Genomic DNA, 22,599 nt, shown 5'->3' on the forward strand with positions numbered 1-22,599 from the left:
TTTTCCCCGTCGAAGCCCCCGGTGATTCGTGCGTTGCCTGCCGGTGATCGCTGGTTGGCTCCCACAGCGTTAAGAAGAGAGACTGGTGCCAACCACGCTGCCAATGGTGTCAGAGGATATTGAGGAACGCCCATCACACATCTTTTTGGTCTTGCTGGCCTCTCCTGTTCTCGGGAAGGTTAGTCTCATCGTGACTTGGCCACTGTATCCACACCCACGAGCTTGGGACTGGCTCTGACACGCTCTCTACTTCCGCCCCCTCGAGGCTGAGATGCCAGGCCCAACCGGGATCCTGGAGCAGTTTCGTGCAAAGAAAAAAAAGGGCGTCGCCTACTCTGTCGCTCTCGGTTCCGTGTACCTCCCGAGTAGGTGGTTAGCCCGGTCGTGACTATCGTCATCGTCCTCCTCGTCCTCGCCTAGTCCCCTCACTGGGTAACTATGGACCGGGATGGGAGACACTCCACCACTACCGGCTTCTGCCCTCGATGTTTGTTTATTTGGTTTAGCACCGTGAACACCCTGGCGCCCCCAAGCCCTAAGGTCTCATCCACGCTTCTCTGCTTGACGGCAGTTCGACTCTATTGAACGGGCCCACAATTTGTCGCATAAGAATGGAAACCTCGGTGGTACCTAACTGTCGACTAGGCGATCTCATCCGGTAGGGTACCGATGAACGGGGAGAGCCTGTCCCCATTTTCATTTCTCATTCCCCGTACATCAGTTCTGTCCCTCCACCACTGGACGATGGGGCGATCCTGCCCAACTATCCGACAGTCTGGGTCGGACAGAAACGCAACCTTTTTTTTCTTTTTCTTTTTCCCTTTTTTTTTCCCTTTTCCTTATTTTGGGTTTAAAATAAATGTATTTGACAAAATGTCTTATTTTGTTTTATAGATTTTCATTTTCCTCTTCGACTATTTTCTCTTGTCGCCTTGTACTGAGGACCGTCCAGGATCTTTGAAAGGAAGGCAGAAAGAAAGAATGGATAGAGCGAGGGAGTGTGAAAAGACATGCTCCAGGAGCGCAACCAACGAATCATCAATGGAGGGTTTTTCTTAAAAAATAAAAATAAAATAAGAATAAAAATAAAAAAAGACAAATAGGAATAAAAAAACCAAGTCCATAGCACTGCCCTGGAGAGATCCCAGGCATCATCCAACGGGAATCCACCGAGAAAATCCCAAAGTGAAAAATCCCCAAAGCTCCCAAAGATGATGGATCATGGGTCCTGCCCCCTCTCTCTCTGTCTCGCCTCTTCACCGCTGGATGTCAACGGCGGACGCCCAAATTATTAATTCCGTTTCTGCTCATGATTCATCCGTTTCTCCCTCTCTTTCCCTCGTTTTCTCTCTATCCACTTATCACTCTTCCCCTTCTCCCCCTCCCTCCCTCTACTCCGTACACACACCCTTCATTAGCTTGGTCCCCCTCGGATGGGACCTCGGGCCACTTCCCGTCACGCACATGGTTGATGTGATCACACTGGATCTGGACTGTCTGGACCATCGCTCTGCCTGTTTCTATTCTTACGACTCCTAAATTCTGACTGGTGTGACGCATCGGTGAACTGTAGCTGTGGTGACAAACCTCGATACGCTCGGGTCCAATCGGTTCTAGTGCGAGTGCTTCTGATAAGCTGGGGACCTTTTTTTTCCCCTCCCTCTTCCTCGAGAATCGTTCTACTCTATAGTACTCGAGATAGTACTCTATAGATTTCATCAAAGACTTGGTGCAGCATTCAAACTACCCACGGTTGAGCGTCATCGCGTGGGATTTATACCAGCTCTTTCGGTTGCCAATTGGAGCCCGAACCGACCTGCCTGCCAGACCGACATTGCTGGCACTCGACAATCTCAGACGACCTGACGCAAAGAAGAGAAAAGAGAAAGCAATTAAGCCTGTGTTCTTGGGCTAAACTATTCGACCTCGATCCTTCTTCTCCTCGCACTCTCGTTTCTTAATCTTCATCTTCTCCCCCTCCCCTCCTCCCCCATTTCATCGTGGCGACTCTGGGCCTCAGCGTGTTGAACGCGCCGTACTCTGGGCCGCTCCATTCGCCAAAGCTGTCGGATTACCCAGCGGATCCTCGCTATCCGGCCTCTTCTCTCTCAGACAACCTTCGTGGGACCTTCGGTGACACAGAGAGAGGGGGGGCTCGGTCATGCCCTAACCCCCAGTCCGCCGCAGTTTCGTCGATGTCCCAGGAGCCTCGACTTGGTCCATTGTCCGACGATGCGACTCACTCTTCTTCCGACGACCGCAGCGTGATTGACAAGGAGTCGGGGATCTCCAGCAGTCGCCATTCTGCGCGTCGGCCACCGCTGCGGGCTCGTCCCCAATCGTGGCATCCATATGGGCCCGTGGAACCTCCGCTGGAACCGGCGTCTTCGCGGCCCATTGGCGTCCACGCCATCCTCAATCCACCAGCGCAGGTAGCTGGAGATTCGTCAGGGACCAGTGGAAATCGAGAGCCCTTGACGCTTCCGGGACCGGCCTCCTCACCCAGACCACGGCAGGGCTCTTCGCCGATACCGCGTGCCGTGCCCCCAATTGCCCAGCAGCCCTTGTCTCCCCGGTCCCATTCGCGGCCTGTGATGAACACGAGTTCACCCTCAGCTCGATTTGTGAGTGGCAGTGGCAGAGCATCGGGACAGTCGAGCGTGGTTCACTCGCCGTTGATCCACCACGACCCATCCTTGGGCTCGCGGCAGCCGCTCCCAGTCAGCTCTCCTATTCCGCTAGATTCGACGCTTCGCCCGGTGGCCTCCCTTCCGCCTACGCAGCCTCCATCGTTAGCATCATTGCATTCGACGGCGAGCATCCATTCGAGGAGAACAAGCGCCGGTCCAGGTCCATTGACGACCCCCAATTCACAAGAAACGAGCCCGACGACACCCCATTCAAGCTTCAGCCATTTCGGACGAGCATCGCCAGCTGTCACGAATGTCTCTCTTCCTCCAACCACAGCCCCATATGCGGCTCAGATGCCCTATGTGACGATCGAATCCATGAGCCGGGCAGCCTCAGTCACCGCTGGTCCTCGCAGCAGTGTCAGTGAAGAGATTGCCGGGATGCCGGGTCTGATTCCTTGTGTGCTAGACCTCAAATCCGGCTCCTCCAGCCAGGCCGAGAAACGGAAAGCCAACAGCGACGCCTCCCGGCGATTCCGCAACCGCAAGCGCAATGAAATGCAACTCGAGCAGCGACTCTCCGCACAGCAGGACGAGCTTCAACGCCAGACCGACGAAATCCGCGCCCTCATCCAGCAGCGAGACCACTACCGCACCGAACGAGACTTTTTCCGCGAACATCTCGATCGAGCCGGGTCTTTGACCCAATTACCGCCGCGGCCGCCGTCGCCGCGTTCTTCGCTCGTCCCGGCGGCTGACTCGGGTGCAGCGGCGTGGGCGAGTGGGGGGACGGGACCCGATCGGCCCCCGGCCATGGGCAGCCTGCACCCAGCGCGGGGCCTGGCGTCCCCCCGGGCAGGCTGCTGGACTCGGCACGCCCGCAAGCCAGTTGGCCTGGTAGCCCGGCCGCATACTCGCCCGCTCCACCCGCAGGACGCAGTGTCGGACCGCCACCGATCGCAGGCACTGCCCTGCCTCGCTTCCAAGGATCTTGGTCCCGGCCGTGATTGGGGGGGGACGATCATCTGGTGAAGATGCAAGGTTCTTGATTTGGACTTTGGTTTCCTTTGTTTGTTTTTTATGTTTCTGCCGATAATATTTCCTCCTCTCCCCCCCCAGCTCTCCCACATATGAGCAAACAGCCTGCAGTCACCGGCATGACTGTCGAGCCAGTGCTCCCCCACTCCCAAAAAGGGAAAAAAAAGTAATCAGCATTGCCCTTGGTGCCAACGTGCCCTCGACCTGTGCTGCAGGCGGGTGTATAACTATATTACGAGTATTACTTTTTTTGGTTACTGGGTCTCATCTTATTCACCTTGACATTCCCCTAAGCCCTTGCCTGTTTCTATAGCCTTTCCTCTTTTCCCCGCCTGCATTCCCGTCAAGGCTGCTGGAGTTTATACTACTTTGCATCTTTTTTGGAGAAAAAAAGGTTGTGCTTCAGATATTTACCCTCTCCAGACCACTCTAACCTTCTTCCCCCTCCCCTCCCCTTGACCCTCTGACTTTCCGATGTTCCCCTGACCCATGTGTTTGGTGCTTCTGTTCTGGTGTCTGATTTCTGCAGCGGTGATACCTCTCTTGGCGATGTTGAGTTGATCTTTTGATTACATTTTATCTCTTATCATTATTTGGTCATTTTTATTACATTTGATTTCATCCTATTTCTACCTCTTCCTTCCCTCCCGTCTTCGTCTCTATGGTTCAGTGGCTTGATCCCACTGCATTGTGGTGCGATCTCTTCTTGTTTCCTCAATGTGACATGTGGCGCATAGAGCTGATCCTCAGTTTCATACATATATATATACTTGGCGCCGACCATTTACTCCATTTTGGGCATTGCAGTTGCTTTATTCCTTTTAAGTCATCGTAGTCACAGAGATCCACACCCCATATCTCTCTACCCGCATGTATTCGCAGTCTGCTACCTGCTGCATGGCGCGTTGCCGCGGTGGTACGGTCCATCCCCTCCATCCCAGCCGCCGTTGACAGGTAGCACGCGATACATCGACTTCCAGCCGCGTCTGGTCGTCCTAACCACAACGTACCCAATGGACATGCACAAGTGACGCAGCAGTCCTGCGCAGATCATCGACACGTCCATGGAGCTGGGGTCCCGGGGTTCGGATCCTCGGATCGTCGGGCCCGGCCTGGCCTACTATCTATCACTTACAGTCTACAGCCTACACGTCAGGTCCCCGGCACGGACCGGAAGTGGTGCTACGCTGCTGTTGGATAGGTGGATGGATAGGTCCCCCTGCTACGCCAGCCTCCTCCCTCCCCATCCCCTTGCGTCGTGATCGTCGCGGGCGCGGACGTTGACATATTTGATAGCTCGCGTGCGGTGTCGGATCCTCGGATCCAAGATCGTCTGGCGAGACGGGCCGTTGGGGATGATCGTCCGGTAGGGACCAGGATCTGGGGACGCCGAAGCTAATGCATGATGAAATTTGGCTGTTGACAGGTAAGTCAGTCGCGCGACGTCGCGCGGAGGTTGGGAATGCTGGTTCTGATTGGAACATCTCTGCAATCTGCTCTGTACCGTAGTTATAGTCGTCAGGCCGGATTTCGAAGTGGGGGTAGGGGGGAGGGGAAACACACCCTGGTCTGGCCGGTGGGTCGTTTTCATATGAGAAGAGGGGTGCTTGGAGAGGGACCGAGGGGGGACGGGTGTTTGAAGTTCGACACTAGGGGAGTATCTGCGTGTCTGCTCCGAGACGGCGATGCAAGAAATGCGAGATTGGTGGTGGGGGTGTTTCGTAATGTCGTTTGTAGATGACTTGAGTGTCGAGGGCTGGAGGTTGACAGATGACCGATGTAGTAACTCCTCGAAGGACTTCGAGCTACTTGATTCCAGTCCGCACGACCGTGAGTACTTCAGCACTTCCGGTACCTGGAATTTGTCTCTTCAAGTACCGGCGAAAGGAGGTGTGGTGGATGGGGAAGTACATGCGCGGCCACGCTAGGTTGTATGGGGCCCGAAGTACCACGGGTTGACGCGATCCCGTGCGGTCGTGTGGTAGGGCAGAGCTGCCACCAATCAGCGACCGGCGCCGACTCACGGGCTCATCGAACGTCCTGGGCCAAATGCAAATGCTGCAAAACAATGTGCAACACCGCAGGTGTCGTGACTCTTGACGGCATGTCTTCGTTTTTTTTCACCATGTCGGCCCTGGACTCGTGGAACAGTCTTGTCCGGAATCACGGAGGTCTTTGATCGCTGCATTGCGCGCACGCTCGGACATGGCGGGGTCTACGTCTACTATACACATCCCTAGCGAGGAGGAGAGACTGCTGGGCGGTCAAAGCGAGGAGGGAACGTCGTCCAAGGCCCAAGCTGCCCGCAGCTCGCGCAGATGGGCTCTCACGGCAGTGGTGACGCTCCTGACGGCCACCGTGGTGGCGATCGTGTACCTGTGGATAGGGTATGAGCCCCCGCATGAAGTGACTGTGGCTGCCAGAACTCTTCCTGACCAGCCGGCGCCGATTGCGCCGTCCAGAAGATCGAGCGAGGTCCACCATCCGAAGGCGTGCAACAGCGTCAGTGGCGGCTACCAGTGCTTTTCGGACCTCTCGCACCGCTGGGGCCAGTATTCGCCCTATTTCTCACTCGCAGATGAGAGTATCTCCGGTGCCACACCCGAGAAATGCGATATTACCTTCGTGCAGGTGCTGTCTCGTCACGGCGCACGGTATCCAACCGCAAAGAAGAGCGCGGCCTACAAGGCGCTCGTGGAAGAGATACAAGCCAACGCCTCCGCATATCACGGCAAAACCGCTTTCTTGCGCACTTACAACTATACGATGGGCAGTGATGACCTGACTACCTTTGGAGAACGCCAAATGATCAGCTCAGGTATCAAGTTCTACCAGCGCTACGCAGCCCTTACGCGGGACCACATCCCTTTCATGCGTTCTTCGGGCTCCTCGCGAGTGGTCGAGTCCGGCAAAAAGTTCATCCAGGGGTTTCAGCAGACCAAGATGAAAGACAGCGCCGCCAACCACGTTCAGTCAAGCCCGATTATCAACGTGGTCATCTCTGAAGACTCGGGTTCCAATAACACCCTAAATCACAACACCTGCTCGGTGTTCGAGGACAGCGACCTCGGTGATACCGTCGACGACAATTACATAGCGCAGATCGCTCCTTCCATTGCCAAGCGTCTGGAGTCCCAACTCCCCGGCGTGACACTTTCCAATGATGCCGTAACCTACCTTATGGATCTGTGCGCTTTCGACACCATCTCCTCGACTGCAGACGGCAGCATCATCTCCGACTTCTGTGCCCTCTTCTCCGAGCACGAGTGGACTCAGTACAACTACCTCCAGTCGCTGGACAAGTACTATGGATACGGCGCCGGTAACCCACTCGGCCCAACCCAGGGTGTCGGCTTCGTCAATGAGCTCATCGCTCGCATGACCCACACTCCCGTTCACGATCATACCTCGACCAACACGACCCTCGATGCCCCCGGCGCTGCCTCCTTCCCCGTCAACCGCACCCTCTATGCGGATTTCACCCATGACAATGGCATGATCCCAATATTCTTTGCACTGGGACTGTACAACGGCACGGCCACGCTTCCTCTCGACCATGTCCAGTCCGCCGCGGCGGCAGATGGATTTTCTGCGGCGTGGACGGTGCCGTTCGCGGCCCGCGCGTACATCGAGATGATGACTTGCAGTGGTAGCTCTGAACCCCTGGTCCGAGTGCTGGTGAATGACCGGGTTGTCCCGCTCCACGGTTGTACGGTAGACAGCCTGGGGCGGTGTCGGCGCGGTGACTTTATCAAGGGCTTGAGCTTTGCTCGTAATGGCGGCGACTGGAGTAGCTGTTATGCGTGAAGCCGCGGTCCAAAGAGAAGTGTATTGAAGGAGGGAAATGAGGGAGAGAAGGACGGCAAAAATCTTGTAGTGGCGCTCAGGGAAATCTGACAAGAGGACGAGGCGAGTTGTGCGAGGTCTTTGCATCAAAAAAAGCAAAACTACCGACGCTACGTGATGATGACTGTTTCGTATGGCATACTGTTGGAAGGAATGATCAGTCATCCGCCTTGCTCACGGATGGCTTCGCAACACTGATCGTCTCGGAAATCTGGAAAGGGAAGCAGAGCGCCTTTTACTTTATCTTTTTCACAGTCCATTATTTTCATAGGTGATATCCTTAGCGGCATCACCTTTCTGGATACCCTGACTTTCGCTTGATATTCTTCATGAGATATCGATAGAAATGCATTACAGCGCTTGGCCATTGTGGAATTATCCTATTTCATGTACTCCTGGTGAACATAGCTCCATACATCGTCTCCTGCTCACTCCGGTATATCTATCGAAAGTATCGGACCGTGAAAGGTTGTTAATTCCATTTTAATCCAAGCTAGCCTATGTATCTAGGTAAACAACATTTCACACCTGGTGTCCTACGACAGAGCCTTGCCTTTTGCCCCTGGAGCGTACTACGATTGCTCAATCCTGGCACTAGTGACGGGACGAACGTATAATACTCAACTGAGATCTTTGGGATTTCATCCGTGAGAATCAAGTATGCTCTTTGCTGAAGGTTCTTGGCACCTCATTTCTGTTGAAACGTGACGAAAGACTCTTGAAAAGGCTCCTACAAAGATCATGTTGAGCCTTCTTAACAGAAAGACTCGAGTCTGTAGGATCTAGCCCCCATCAAAATTTCCGAGTTATTTCACTCGCGCCTATTGGATTTCGTCTCGTCCAACGTGTTCACTTATCCGTACTTTCTATTTAATGTAGATGGACATAACAGACGTGAACCTTAAGCTGAAGTCTTATTACTTAATTAGCATTGTATTATGTCCAAAAGGCAGTAGGTTGTCAAGATTTATAGAAGGGATTTCAGGAATTTGGTTCAAGTTTCATTTTTGTGTACAGTTCGTCTCGAAACTGGCGCACCTTCCTTTACTAAAAGAGATTCTTCGGCCCTACTTCATAATGCGCAGTAGTCTAGATCAAGTATCATTCCGGAATATTAATATTCCTGTATTAGTCTCAATATCATCATTCACCTTTCATGAGATACCGTGGCTCGTCTTATGGCTGTATTGGTGATTCAGAAGGAGCTGGAATTTTCCTTCCTGATGCAAATGAGTCAAGCAACAGAGCCGGAGACTCCTCGAGAATCTGGCGGGCTACCGCATCCCCTTGCCACTCCTATGTCCGAGTGGCGGTCTGGGGCTCTTACCCGGCGCTAAAGCTCGAAAATACTGACAAGTTACTTGCTTACTGTACTTTATCTGCAGACTACTTATGCACCTACTGTCACAATACTCAGCCTGACAAAATCTCTACTTGCTTATCATTCACATTCTTGGTGGAAGCTAATATGTGACCATGCCAATAGAGTCTTTACTGGCATTTTCTGACTTATGGGGATGACCTACACTTTTTGATCAACGATGAATCTTACCGACCTAAACTTCCTAATATATGGGAATAGACTCACTCGTATGCCCGTATCCCTGGTTACCTTGATCGCGAATGGACGCTATCAGTAGACTACCCTTCACTAAACCCTATGGAAGTACTTGGTGAGTAACTATCTCTTATATCAATATCGGTTCGAGGAGTAGAGTTCTCATCTTGCGGGTAAACACAAATAAAAGTGCGTAGGATAAGGAATCCCCGAGCTTTATCCACTACTAGATCCAGTGGAGGATTAAACTGAATAACCTTGTGGTCAAAGATACAAAATAAGAGCTAGCCCAACCGCCTAGATCTTACGAGCAACGGATTAAAGAGGATGCTAGTAATATTCTACGACGGAAGACAGCGCGTGGCCGACAGGTGGGATTATATAATACTAAAATCGTGTCATCAGTGCATTCCCAATGGAACATGAGCAAATACTTTGAAGGTACTAGTATTAATTAGAGGGCGGCTGAGAAACAGCTCCTAGTGAAGGCCTATCTATTCCGTCGTAGTAAGAAGATCCGGCTTGAGATATCTATCCATTATATAGTGAATAGTGGGCCTATTCTATCTAGGAAGGATAAAAGAGGAAATTTATTAGTAAAACCCACGCAGATACTCGATAAATGAGACGCTTAGATTAATGCTAAGTAGTTGCCCGGCTAATATTCCGCTGAGTGCGATATTTATCGAGTCATACGGTATCCCGGGCTATTCATGAATATATTGCAATATAGTATACCGGTATAGGTTGTTGTCTATTAACTGAAAGACAACCAAACAAGATTATCATTATTCATTACTGTCGTTGCAATTGAACTCCCCGTGTTGTTTCACCTAGTGGCCGATATTACTAACGAACCGCCGGGCAATACCTTATTTCACGCCGTGCTTGACAAAGAAATGCGGGTCTTGATCAAATAGCAGCAATCGAAGGTGAGCAATGAGTCTTTCAGAGACAACATCAAGGCTCGTTGACGCTCGAAAATTGTCTTGAACTCATACAAACCAATCAAGATCAAGAAGCTTCTCAGGGGTTTCGGTGTCACTCATAACACGCCTCGGCTCGCAATTCGCGTGGATGATGTTTATTTTATTCCAAATCTCGGCTCCATTACGCCGGCTCCAGTGACTCCTACCTCTTCAATAGGGAAGCAGAAACAAGCAGATAGATGGAAAAGCGTGCCAACCCAACAAATCCAATAAAGAAACCTCGGACGCTGACCTCCGGCTCTGATTCCCAGCCACAAGACGACGATATCCAGACCTGTCTCTCTAGTGAGGCTCGCCCTCCAGTAGAATCTGAACTCTACGATGAACACATTGGTAAGATACAACCGCTGGCCAAATGACTCGCCTGGAAGAGCGTTCGTCAGCTGACACAATCCTCCCGGGCCGTCGACCTAGAAGAAGTCGTAAATTCTCCAAGGCGGATTCACCCTTATAGCAAGCTTATGTGTAACATCAATGTCAGGCTTTCTGGGGCTATTCATATGTCTTCAAATCTCCTTTGTTCTCTCCAGAAAATCACATTCGTTACAAGTGAGACTATGCGTTGAAAAAAAAATCAAAGCTTGGACTTGGCCCATTCATCGAAATCGCACTGAAGAACAGTATTCAATCGTGAAAAAGAGTAGTAAAACCCCTACACCCGCTGTTAAACTTTTCGACTATACCACGTATTTCAGTTGCCACTTACCTGAAGAGATATGATCTCCACTATTTCTCGGTCCGAGAACTCGCTCTTGACACGCTTCCATAGCTCATCACTGACTTCAGGCTGTTGGATGATTGTTTCCACGAAGGCAAGCAGGATAAGATCTTTGGCACTAAACCCCGCCTTGAAACCACACTTTCCATCGATAAAATAACTATTTTGCTTGGCGGATGCCTCAAGGGCCAACTGCTGCTGTTTGGTGACTCCAGCTTTTAATGATAAGGGAAGATGGTGGGTCCATTCGTAAGTAGAGTTGAATTTGGACGTGGTCAACATGATAACGAGCTCGCGGTCTCTAGCAGAGAGTAATAACTGTTTGAACTGGGCATTTCCTAATCCTGCCCAGTGATCCACAGTCGCAGCACTATAGGAAAGAAGTTTCATAATATTGATGGTAGGATGGGATTTGGCATGTGGCGTGTGGTAATCGGGATAGGGAAGTCGAGCCATATTTCCCTTTGAATATAACTTATCTATACGATAGTTGACTTGAGAAAACCTTCGGGGTTGATAAACAATTGCAGATCATCGTGGATTAGTGAAGCTCAAGATGAGGTTGGGTTATATATATTTTCCGTATCATGGATGGTCCTGGGCATCCCTTGCTGACAAATTCGACAAATTCGACTCCTGGTGACGAGGCCGACGACCTTACCTGTAACACAAATTGTAGATTATGGTATCGAGAAACTTACATCCTCGGTCCACATACCTGTACTATTTTATCACTCAATTTACGATTCATTTCGTACTTGCTTCGTTTCAGGGCCACGGCGTGCGCCAGCGCGCGTCACCAGTAATGCGACGTGCCCTGCCCATTCACCCTTTTTTTGTCGCAACACTCTAGAATGTATTGCGACGCGTAGCTTCGCTGACTTGGATTTGTGCCGTACCCGCACCACCTCAATACACACACTTATGCCAGCTAACATGGCAATGCGATCATTAATACACTCCGCGAGTCACGCATCCTGATGACTGTTGGCTACCTCACGTGATTAACTGGGACAACAACCCCTCATTAGCAACTCAGGAATAGCCTGATCTTAGAGGTATCAACCCTCTTATGAACCAATCACACATCACAACCAATGCACTGACCACACGAGCTCAGAATATGATTGGATTTCAAGGGTGGGCTCAGAAATTCCAGTTGGAAGTGGAATCAGTCGGTTCCAATTATGCGAAATTTCGCAGGCAGTCTTTATAGGCCTGGTGATGATGTAGTGATGGATCGTCAATAGCAGTGGGGCTGAGACTTGCACTTGATGCCGAGTATCCCCCATCGAGAACTCCGCTCCGCGTCAAGCAATAGCCAGGCTGTTACGACCCCTGCAACTGCCAACTCATTAAGCAGCCGCAGCTTGCAGATAGGCCACCGGCCACTGAAAGCCAATCGATTGGCAAAGCAGGACATATGAGGAGCACGGACAAATCAGAAGAAAAGCCCAGTCTTACTCTAGGTTATTGAAGGCGCCAGGCAAAATTTGAAATTACCTGCCCCCTTCCGTAACTTCTCCACCCCATCAGGCAGACTGCGCACAACAGGTAGGCGTAAATACCATCTTCAGCTGCTTCCGTTGGATTCTCTGTCCTCTCACTACCAAACTCAAGACCGATTACTCGAAAACATTGGAGATAGCAGCCAGTCACTGGACACCTTCCCTCCGATTCGGCAATATCTCCCCCTACTCCTAGTGTTGGTTACATACTAAGCATATGTGTGCCTCGAATTCTGAGAGTTTACCTTATCGACATGGATGAGAGAAAATTTGGGAAACAAAAGCGTGTCGAGAAAAACTTATCTCACTTGCCCGAGAGACCAAAGGCTCCCCACGATAGCGGTTTGCTTACCCTACGACATGATCACTACACCATAGCCTGGATTTGCAGGCTGCCTATAGAGATGGTAGCAGCTCAGGTCATGCTTGATGAAAATCACGAATCCCTGCCTACGCATGCAGACGACAGTAACACCTACATACTTGGAAGCATCAAGCGACATAATGTCGCTATTGTGTATTTACCACTAGGCAATGACGGCAACGTGGCGGACTTCATTGCGAGCATGAAGCGAACATTCACCGCAATCAGAGTGGAATTGATGGTCGGGATTGGTGGAGGCGTGCCGAGCATGGCTGATGTTCATTTGGGTGATATCGTCGTCGGAACACGAGTGATGCAGTATGATCTTGGGAAAATTGTTGAAAATGGGAAGTTCGAGCGAATAACAGTAGCTAAGGCTCCTAGTAGTTTGCTTGAGACAGTTGTGAATGCCCTTCGGGCGAAGCACAAATCATCACCCAGTCGAATCTCGTCTATCCTACAACAAAGGCTGGGAAAAACCTCTGGGTATGGCCGCCCAAAATCACCAGACCGTCTTTTCCTGGCAACATATGACCATTTATCACCGTCAGCAGCTAGCTGTGATGAATGTGATCATTCAAAGTTGGTGCCACGAAGCGAACGGGAATCAGACGATATTGTGATTCACTACGGCCCAATCGCTTCGGGGAATCAAGTCATGAGACACGGCGTCGCTCGGGATAACGTTGGTCGAGAACTCAATGTTGTATGTTTCGAGATGGAGACTGTTGGCTTGATGAATAATCTGCCTTGTCTTCTAATTAAAGGGATCTCTGACTACTCTGATTCTCATAGGAATCAAGAGTGGCAAAGATATGCCGCTGCAACTGCGGCCGCGTATGCAAGGGAATTGCTAGAAGAGCTACCTGAGACCAGTCATGGTAAGTTAATCCAGAGGTCTTAGTATTAAGTACGACATATTCTAAAACCTAACCTCCAGGTCAATGGGGTCGCTTCCTAGATTCCCTCAGGTTTGAGCAAACCGATGCTCCTGGATTAACCATTGAACCGATTCAAGCCAAAGCATGTCAATGGTTTCTCGATCACCCCGACTACAAAGCATGGATGGATCCAAAGAAACTGACCCATCATCATGGCTTTTTGTGGATCAGTGGCAAGCCAGGTGCCGGCAAGTCAACAATCATGAAGTTCTTATACCTACACATGAAGAAAAACACCCGCCATAACGATAGCGTCATTGCCTCCTTTTTTTTCAACTGTCGTGGCCAATACTTAGAAAGGTCGACCTTAGGGATGTATCAATCCTTATTACGCCAGCTGCTTGAAGGATACCCTGACCTGCAGACTATTCTGGATAACCACGAGTTAGTTTCACAAAGCCAAAGTTCCAACAGATCCCTAAATGTCCTCAAGAGTCTCCTATACGAAGCGATTTTAGCTCTCCGTCAACGCTCGTTTATCTGCTTTGTCGATGGTCTCGACGAGTGTGATGAGCAACAAGTTATGGATATGGTCCAGTATTTTGAAGACCTAGCGGAACAGTCAACAGCCAAAGACATCTCATTTCGAATTTGTTTCTCCAGTCGACACTACCCCTATATTCCTTGTCGACAGGGAATCCGACTTACACTGGAAGATCAGTCTGGCCATTTAGAAGACTTGGCAATATACGTTACAAACCGACTTCAAGTTGAAGACCAAGACCTACGATATCAACTTCTCAGTAAATCTGCTGGTGTTTTTATATGGGTCATTTTAATGGTCGCCCTTCTTAGCAAGGAGAGACGAAAGGGTGAACTGTCTTTAAGAAAGAGACTCGCAGAAGTACCCAGTGGCCTAAGCGAACTATTCAAGGATATCTTGAGACACGACTGTGAAAGAGAAGAGGAACTCCGGCTTTGCATCCTCTGGCTTCTCTGCGCAGCGCGGCCTTTGCAACCGAATGAGTTCTATCATGCGCTCCACTCCGGTTTGTCGCCAATGGGTCTAGTAGATGACAAGATCCCAGATGTCACCGTACCAGGTGCTATTGATAGGTCTAACAGACTTGTTATAAGTTCATCGAAAGGACTTGCTGAGATCTCGAATTCTACGCGTCCAATAGTTCAATTCATCCATGAATCTGTCCGAAACTTCCTTATCAAAGAGAAAGGTCTGTATGAATTGTGGCCGGACATTGGATCCGACTGGATAAGCCCAAGCCATGAGATGCTTAAACAATGCTGCAACTTCTACATCAATGATACCTCGGTGCGTGCATCTGTGAGTAAGTTGCAATTTGAGTTCAAACCCGACGCACGGACGGAAATTGTAAAAGTGTACCCGTTTTTGGAGTATGCTAGTCAATACATCCTCTACCATGCCAACACTGCGGCAAAAGTGATTCCACAAGATGAATTCCTATCTTCTTTTCCCGTTTCTAACTGGATCACCATCAATAATCTTTTCGAATTTGATACGGTCGATGAATACAGCCTGGATGCAAGCCTTTTTTATATCCTTGCAGATAACGGATTCTCTGAGCTCATCCGCACAAGGCTCAAAGCGGACCCGGAAAGTCATATTATTGGGGGAAGGTACAGGTACCCTCTCTTTGCTGCTTTGGCCAAAGGCAACATGGACACTGTTGCTGCTCTTTTGAATTTGCCCACGAACATTTACAAAGGAGTCGATATTATAGAGGACCTGAACTCCGGGGAAGACTTGAAGAATTACACAAATCGAACCCCGCTATCTTGGGCAGCTCAGGGTGGCCGGACAGAGATTTTCGAACTACTTCTTCAGACGCAAACGACCGTCAATGACGTGGATTGGGAGGGGCGCACACCACTTTCACGCGCTTCGGAGAATGGCCACGAGGCTGTAGTGAGGTTGGCTATTGACAAAGGAGCAGATGTCAATGCCAACGACAAAAATGGATTGACACCCCTTCTATGGGCCTCTCAGAATGGTCACGATAAGGTGGTCAGGCTTCTTATCGATGGGGGAGCAGATGTCCACAATGCTAAGATCATGGAAACTGCGGTCGCAGCGACGGCGACAAGTGAGTTAAATAGGCGAGCAGTCCTGAGGCTCTTTCTGGATCGAATAGGAGATGAGGTTATTATCACGGAAGCTGTGGCTATAGCCGCGGTAAGCAACAGCTCAAATGGACGAGCACTCCTGGAGCTCTTGCTGGATCGAAAAGGAGATGAGGTGATCATCACGGAAGCTGTGGCTATAGCTGCGGTAAGCAATAGATATAATGGACGAGCACTCCTGGAGCTCTTGCTGGATCGAAAAGGAGATGAGATTATCATCACGGAAGCTATAGCTATAGCCGCGGTAAGCAACAGCTTAAATGGACAAGCGCTCCTAGAGCTCTTGCTAGATCGAAGAGGAGATGAGATAATCATCACGGAAGCTGTGGCTATAGCTGCGGTAAGCAATAGCTTAAATGGACGAGGACTCCTAGAGCTCTTGCTGGATCGAAAAGGAGATGAGATTATCATCACGGAAGCTATAGCTATAGCCGCGGTAAGCAACAGCTCAGATGGACAAGCGCTCCTGGAGCTCTTGCTAGATCGAAGAGGAGATGAGGTGAATATCACTGACAAGATATTGCGAGTGGCTGCGGAGAATTTTGCAAACAGAGATGGCATCATAAAACTTCTGTTGGATCGAAAAGGAAACGATATCAAGATCACCGACGGCATCGTGCAAGTGGGCGCGGTGAATGAAGCAATTGGAAACATCGGACCTAAAAAAGACGAAAAGTCAACCCAAATCTTCAGTTCTGTCGGGAAGGGCCTTGATCCCTTTACAGAAGGCACTCCATTTTTCCGTGGAAGTTTGGCACCGAACAGTTCCAACTACGTGTCCGATCAAATTTTTTCTGCGGAGCAACGCTCGACGTTGAATACTCAAAGAGCTTCGCTCTCAGATGTTGAAGATCTACAAACAGCCTATTCGGATACTTTAACCATGAATCATTCAGTCAAGGAGATTTACATCGACAAGCTCGTTCGTGAGCTTCTCAAACATTTTTCGCCTTTCCAGATGGACAGGTCATCCATGAGGCGTATCACAGATGCTATGCCTGATTGCCTGAAAGCATTTTCCTTGAGACTTGGGTCAAACGAATTATCTCAACATGTCCACCGAGAAGTCCCTGCGTTTATTCGAAAATATCGACAGTAAGTACATGGCTTAGCTTATTTCGAGGCGAAGCGGTATGGACTCGTTGACAATTAATGAAAAAGGGACATTGCCGATGCATTCATGAGTGAATTACTGGATGATTCATCAACAACACGCGAGTCTAGGGCGGGGGACAACATGGCATTAGACGAGAAAATGAAACTCTGGTCCGACCATGATGCAGACTCTGTGGATGATGAGGAATGCAGCAAACCGATCCAAGAGTCCGATATATTTCCCGATGCCGAAGGTGAATGCTCTCCTATTCCTGCCGACATTGTTGATTTGCACCCAGAAATCAAGATAGGTGAAACTTTTAAGGTTGTAATGCCTGAACTGCATGAATATCGCGAGTACATCGTCAGACATCCGGCATATGACTGGCTTCTTAGCGATCTCCAGAGGCACTGTCTTCACAATTCATCAACCCAAGAAGTGAGGGCGGAAATTAATAGAACAATTTTGCACGGCCTGCCTTCACAAACTCGTTTCAGCAGACGAGACTCAGAACTTCCCTACAAAATGACGTACACTGTAGACTGGGACCTTATTTCATTTCTGGAGGACCAGGATTATAACGAAGAAAGTTTCAAAGCGCTCCCGCTGGTCATCACAATTACTGGCTCTCGGAAAGCAGCTCAAGCGCTTACATGTTCCCAATACCTGCACCAGATATGGCCATCGTCTGCCGGAGAGGTTCTCAAGTTACTTCAGACCTTGCTAGAATCTGGACCAAGAAACAAAGCTAGAGGTATGCTATCCGAGATCATTTGTGGAAGACATGCCCATCATATTGACTCTTTGGGCCGTAGTTAACCTTTCGGATGGCACAAGACTCGCTGCTTGGTTCTATTCGTCTCAGCACTCGAAGGAATGCAGGATCATTTTTGAAGTTATAGGTTCCGCCTATTCAATCGCCGAAGTTGGCGAGCAGCTCTCCTGGCTTGGATCCGCTCTTCGCTCTTCGCCATATCCAGATCCAATCGCATACTGTCGGCCTCAGGTCGAGAAATTCCAGATGACCGATTATAAAAGTCAGACAGCAAAGCGACAATTTACCGCGGAGGTCAGCGCAGATATTTCCTTTGCAATGGATAGGATCGAATTTTCTTCCAATGCAAGCGGGGAGTGTTGGCATGATCTCTTCCGGAACTGTGTTGTTGTGCAGGGCTACCCAATATCCCGACGACTTGAATGCGGCGCTTCAAGTGGCCTTGAAATTCCGCTTCACATGATGGCATGTCTTGCAAAAGCGAATTTTGTGAACACATTTCGAAACTGTCTAATCCTGAAAGGGTTCTCCGCTATGCTTGTTCCAACCGAAAATTATGACGAGGTTATTGTATGGCATTTAGTGTACAATAAAAATGGTGATCGAATATCATACCTTGATAGCACGGTGGACCCTGCGGAGGGCCTGATCGCCGGACGTTTATCACAGGCCCGTCACATTTTAGGATGGTGCTCAGACACAAGATACCTTGCCGGTATGTTTAGATACATTATTTCCTTCTCTAATTAACACTATTATATTTTCAGGGACACGGGACGCAAAGTACGAAGTGTCAGGCTCCCGGCTTCCAAGGCCACGCGATAATGGAATTTTTAGCCAGGCATTCATCTCTAGCGGGAAGCTAAGAGGCGGTGAGCCCTTCTTGGATGGATACAAAGATGTCCCTTTCCATATTTCCCGAGGTGGATATCTCAAGAAGCTCAAATGGATCATCCAGAAGTCTGCGGTTCTCTGGGACGAGGAGACCAAGCAAGGGTGGTTGTTAAACGGAGCAGGCGCTCTCCTACACCTTGTGCGTGCCTCCATAATGCACGATAGTACCGGTCCCCTCAGCTCGGAGTGTCTTTTTCGATGGGAGAACCTAGAGGAGGCACCGGCCCATATCACACGCACTCCTGAATCTGCTATTGCAGTACTTTCGGACCGCGGTAACCGGGCTCTAACGATCTATCAGGACAAAGATGAGCACATCAATTTTGAAGACCGAGTTGAGCACTTCCTCAACATCTTCGAACAGATCTTTGATTATCAGGTACATGCTGTCGGGCCAGATGGCAGTGGATACAGTTCCAAGTCTATTCCTCGGGCTCACTTCGAAGGCTGGGACTTCCATGACCTCTCCACTGAATCAGACCCATTATTTCCCCGACTAGCAAAAATCCCCGTAAAGGGAAAATCATGGATTGACTTTACCCGGTCAATACATACAATCAATCTATTTGGTCGTGGGTTTGGGGAAATGCTGGAGCCATCAACTGTTTCTTGTCCTTACTGGGCCTCACTTCCTAGAGATCAATATTATTTGGCTGCAGGGATTGCAGAATTGCAGCAGATGGTTGTCAAATATACAGGTGATTTAACGGCAAATCCTGTACGGCTAAGCGAAAATCTCGTGTGGCATAACCCAAAAATGGTCTTTGAATTCTGTGACTGCGCCGATGCTACTGCAGATCATGCCGATTTAGTTCAGGTGATCTTACCAGCTACACTGTCAGATGAGCCGCAGCAATGCAATAATACCGTCACTCTGGCTCGTAATGGCGCGGTGGTCTTCGGATATAATCGAAGGTTTCGGTGGCGATGGGGGGATATTGGGGACCCTGAAAGGGATGATATCAAGGACAATAATGAAGTTCCCGTTGCCTCGACCTATATATCTGGGCATGATGATATCAAGACCCAGGTTGGTTCTGAGAGTGATTACTTCCGATTATCGAACACCCAGGCCTCTTCGATTAAAGACACTGTGGCCACTTCATCTGCTGATCATGGGTCTGCACGACCCAACCACTTATTGAGATCATACACTAAGTGGAATTTGGAATCTCTAAGGGCTGAGGACTATGCTGTCGGTATTTTGTGCGCACTGCCATTAGAGCTCCTGGCTGTCCGCGCGTTATTCGATCAAACCCACCCCGACCTCTCTCTGTCTGCTGTGGATTCAAATCACTACGCGCTAGGCCGTATAGGGCGACACAAGGTCGTCACTGCGTGCCTGCCCTACGGTGAATATGGCACAAACTCTGCAGCAGATGTTGCATCGAATTTGAGAAGAAGCTTTCCATCGGTAAAATTCTGTTTACTGGTCGGCATCGGAGGTGGTGTCCCATCGCCCCGACATGACATCCGTCTCGGTGACGTGGTGGTGAGCAAGCCAATTGGAATTAGCCCCGGCGTTATCCAGTACGATATGGGCAAGGCTCTGGAAAATGGTGTTTTCGAGCAGAGTGGATTTCTCCAAGCTCCTTCACGTGTGATTATGACTGCACTCAGTATTCTGGAGTCTGATCCTCATCTCCCTCCGAACCCTTTACAGGAATATATTGAAGAAATTACGGCGTGCAGAAAGGAGTATCGGTATCCAGGACCAGAGAATGATCGTCTATTTTCTAGCGTCTATGCGCACAATCCCAAGCACGCCACGTGCGATTCTTGCAGTATTTCTCATGTTACCACGCGGCCAAGCCGCTCGAATCATCACCCACAAATACACTATGGACTCATTGCATCGGGTAACAGAGTCATGAAAGACGCAAAGCTGCGTGATATATGGTGCATGGAAAGAGATGTTCTATGCTTCGAAATGGAAGCAGCTGGTATCGTGAACACTTTTCCCTGTCTGGTCATCAGAGGCATTTGCGACTACTCAGATAGTCACAAAAACAAACAGTTTCAGGAGTATGCGGCAGCAACGGCTGCGTCATACGCAAAACTTCTGCTTTACCATTTGAAGGATAGCATTCACTTAAATGGGACGGCATGACATGCAAGCAACGAATAATCAGAGCCTACCTAGTGTGTTCCGAAAGACTTTGAATTGTATCAATAGCACGGGTTTTGACAGTGTTTGAGCTTTAGTATACCTTCGATGTTCTCCAGTCTCAGAAATTTACCCTTCTTTCAAAATCCAAAGGCGGTCTACTCTGAGACGAACTTGGTGAGAGAAAGGGAACTAATGAACTTGTATGTACGTGTGCGTCCGCAAAAAGAAGACACTTTCGCTAAATAGGGACCCTGCTGCCACACAATCTATTTATTCGCCCTTTCATCTCCTCTTTAATCATGACTTTCATTGGCTTTAAGGGTTCCAAGGCTTTTCCTGCGTGGATATGCACGTTGCTTTGCTTACTATACCCCGACGCTTTACGACGTATTGCCAACCTTTGCTTTCCTGCGTCTTTTGTCTTCAGCCTGCGGTCCTCTATATTCTTAGTATAGTAAGCATGCATAACACCAACCTATTCTTCCTGCCACGTTTGCAGTCCCCAGGTCTATATGTCCGCACCTATTCAGCCTCCGCGGTGATGCTACAATCTAGAATCTTATAGATTCGGCTTTTTTCTTGACATCTCCTTCCCTTCCTCTCATTTTTTTTTTTTTTTTTTAGGCCACAGCGCGCGACGCGCACGTCTTTCAGTTGACAGGGGTGCTTCAGAACCTTCCAAACATAGCTTGGTATATCTTGACAGCGGGGCCAGAGAGTCTGACAAATAGTGTAGGAGGGTGTACCAGTTTTGAGACGCGCTGTAGCATTATCAAAGTCCTAAAATTGAAAGAATTTTATATCGAACTATTGTTGAATTCACTTGAACGGGGTTTCTTAATCGCTGGAAAAAGAACATAAGGTGACTCTGAGAGCATGAGCCTATCACCATATCGATTTGCTTGTATTGGCAATAACGTAAGGAAGATATGAGAGAATTTTGCTGCTTTCTGAAAGCTGGGTCGGGCTGGTCTAGGGGACTATATACTCTATTGCCGATAGATGTATATACAGTTTCTAGATGCGAGTTGGCTTATTTCCACCATGATTGTTTTCTGGGACAATCAAGTACTTACGTCTGCTATTATTCTCGACAAAAAAGATCTCGCTGTGATCCTCCTGGGTTATGATGCAGGTTAGAGAGGACCTTCTAACGCCTTGTTAGCTTCCATTTTATTCTAGCTTAAATTAAAAATGTGGCCAAGTAGTTCAAAATGTTAGTAAAGGCGGAGCTAGTATTTGCCAAACGCCAGAATGAATGTCTTCGTGGCGTTTTTAAACATTCGGTCAAAAAAGTTATATCAATTGTTTGGTTTTCTAGTAGATAGTTCACGTGGTCTTGGTTCGATTTGAGTCCAATATCTATTCCGTGTTATTCCCTGATCACAAGACTTTCATTCCATCCAGGGTAAACCTACTTGCACTTGTACCATTCGATAGCGCCAGTTACTATTAGCGTTCTCAGGTTATATTAGTGTTCTCGGTTTCAAAGTGCTGTCCAAGACTACGGGAGTGTTTCAGTCTAGCTCGAGTTTTCTCGGGAAGGACGACTGACAGTCCTAGCTCGATGTAGAACGGATGGGCAGTACGGGGCAGCGAGCGGTCAAGCAGCGGCTTGCCGTTTGAAGTTATAGGTGGAAAGATCGCCGTTTCTGTAACCAGAGGCTATCATTTTCAGCGTCGATTTGACAGGTCTCTATGTTCTAGTCGCGGTACATCGCAGTCGGTGGCTTACCACCTAAATAGCCTAAGGAGTCGGGCTGAGGATCGCATTATTGAGCATAATTCACTGTATAAAGTGATGGTTCTGTCAGGTCAATCAACCACGGGGAGTTTCGTATTCATAATTCGGTATTCAGCATCGTCGTTTTGTGCACCTATATTCTTAGTTTGCAACATCTGTGTAGACGCAGAGCTGCTGAAACAGGCCAAGGGTCTACATCATATGTAACCGAGAAAAGTCAATGCTAGTGTCTAGGGGCCATTATATTTAATTATATTTAATTCATTATTCCCTAGTTCCTCCGGGAGG

At 49.1% G+C, this 22,599-nt stretch overlaps 7 protein-coding genes across 7 annotated transcripts; 5 read left to right on the forward strand and 2 right to left on the reverse strand.

Annotated features, from left to right (window-relative positions):
• Positions 1 to 2,195: 2,195 nt before the first annotated feature.
• Positions 2,196 to 3,662, forward strand: N7462_008423 (uncharacterized protein; the record flags this gene model as incomplete). Its single annotated transcript, XM_057080138.1, has 1 exon — positions 2,196 to 3,662. One exon carries the CDS (start codon positions 2,196 to 2,198, stop codon positions 3,660 to 3,662), a length of 1,467 nt encoding a protein of 488 aa, XP_056930466.1.
• A 1,001-nt stretch (positions 3,663 to 4,663) lies between these two features.
• N7462_008424 (uncharacterized protein) lies at positions 4,664 to 5,259 on the reverse strand (the record flags this gene model as incomplete). The annotated part of the gene is made up of 3 exons (XM_057080139.1): positions 4,664 to 4,788; positions 4,840 to 5,166; positions 5,232 to 5,259. 3 exons carry the CDS (start codon positions 5,257 to 5,259, stop codon positions 4,664 to 4,666), a joined length of 480 nt encoding a protein of 159 aa, XP_056930467.1.
• Positions 5,260 to 5,392: 133 nt separating this feature from the next.
• Positions 5,393 to 5,596, forward strand: N7462_008425 (uncharacterized protein; the record flags this gene model as incomplete). The annotated part of the gene is made up of 1 exon (XM_057080140.1): positions 5,393 to 5,596. One exon carries the CDS (start codon positions 5,393 to 5,395, stop codon positions 5,594 to 5,596), a length of 204 nt encoding a protein of 67 aa, XP_056930468.1.
• A 277-nt stretch (positions 5,597 to 5,873) lies between these two features.
• On the forward strand, positions 5,874 to 7,475 carry N7462_008426 (histidine phosphatase family protein; the record flags this gene model as incomplete). Its single annotated transcript, XM_057080141.1, has 1 exon — positions 5,874 to 7,475. One exon carries the CDS (start codon positions 5,874 to 5,876, stop codon positions 7,473 to 7,475), a length of 1,602 nt encoding a protein of 533 aa, XP_056930469.1.
• Positions 7,476 to 10,752: 3,277 nt separating this feature from the next.
• Positions 10,753 to 11,235, reverse strand: N7462_008427 (carboxymuconolactone decarboxylase family protein; the record flags this gene model as incomplete). The annotated part of the gene is made up of 1 exon (XM_057080142.1): positions 10,753 to 11,235. The coding sequence occupies one exon, from the start codon at positions 11,233 to 11,235 to the stop codon at positions 10,753 to 10,755; it is 483 nt and encodes a 160-aa protein (XP_056930470.1).
• Positions 11,236 to 12,541: 1,306 nt separating this feature from the next.
• N7462_008428 (Pfs NACHT and ankyrin domain protein) lies at positions 12,542 to 16,791 on the forward strand (the record flags this gene model as incomplete). Its single annotated transcript, XM_057080143.1, has 2 exons — positions 12,542 to 13,532; positions 13,613 to 16,791. 2 exons carry the CDS (start codon positions 12,542 to 12,544, stop codon positions 16,789 to 16,791), a joined length of 4,170 nt encoding a protein of 1,389 aa, XP_056930471.1.
• A 138-nt stretch (positions 16,792 to 16,929) lies between these two features.
• Positions 16,930 to 20,567, forward strand: N7462_008429 (Pfs domain protein; the record flags this gene model as incomplete). The annotated part of the gene is made up of 3 exons (XM_057080144.1): positions 16,930 to 17,542; positions 17,691 to 18,278; positions 18,433 to 20,567. 3 exons carry the CDS (start codon positions 16,930 to 16,932, stop codon positions 20,565 to 20,567), a joined length of 3,336 nt encoding a protein of 1,111 aa, XP_056930472.1.
• Positions 20,568 to 22,599: the final 2,032 nt, after the last annotated feature.

The sequence above is a fragment of the Penicillium macrosclerotiorum genome, assembly GCF_028827735.1.
Source record: "Penicillium macrosclerotiorum strain IBT 26536 chromosome Unknown utg000008l_segment0_segment0, whole genome shotgun sequence".
NCBI classification, from domain to species: domain Eukaryota; kingdom Fungi; phylum Ascomycota; class Eurotiomycetes; order Eurotiales; family Aspergillaceae; genus Penicillium; species Penicillium macrosclerotiorum.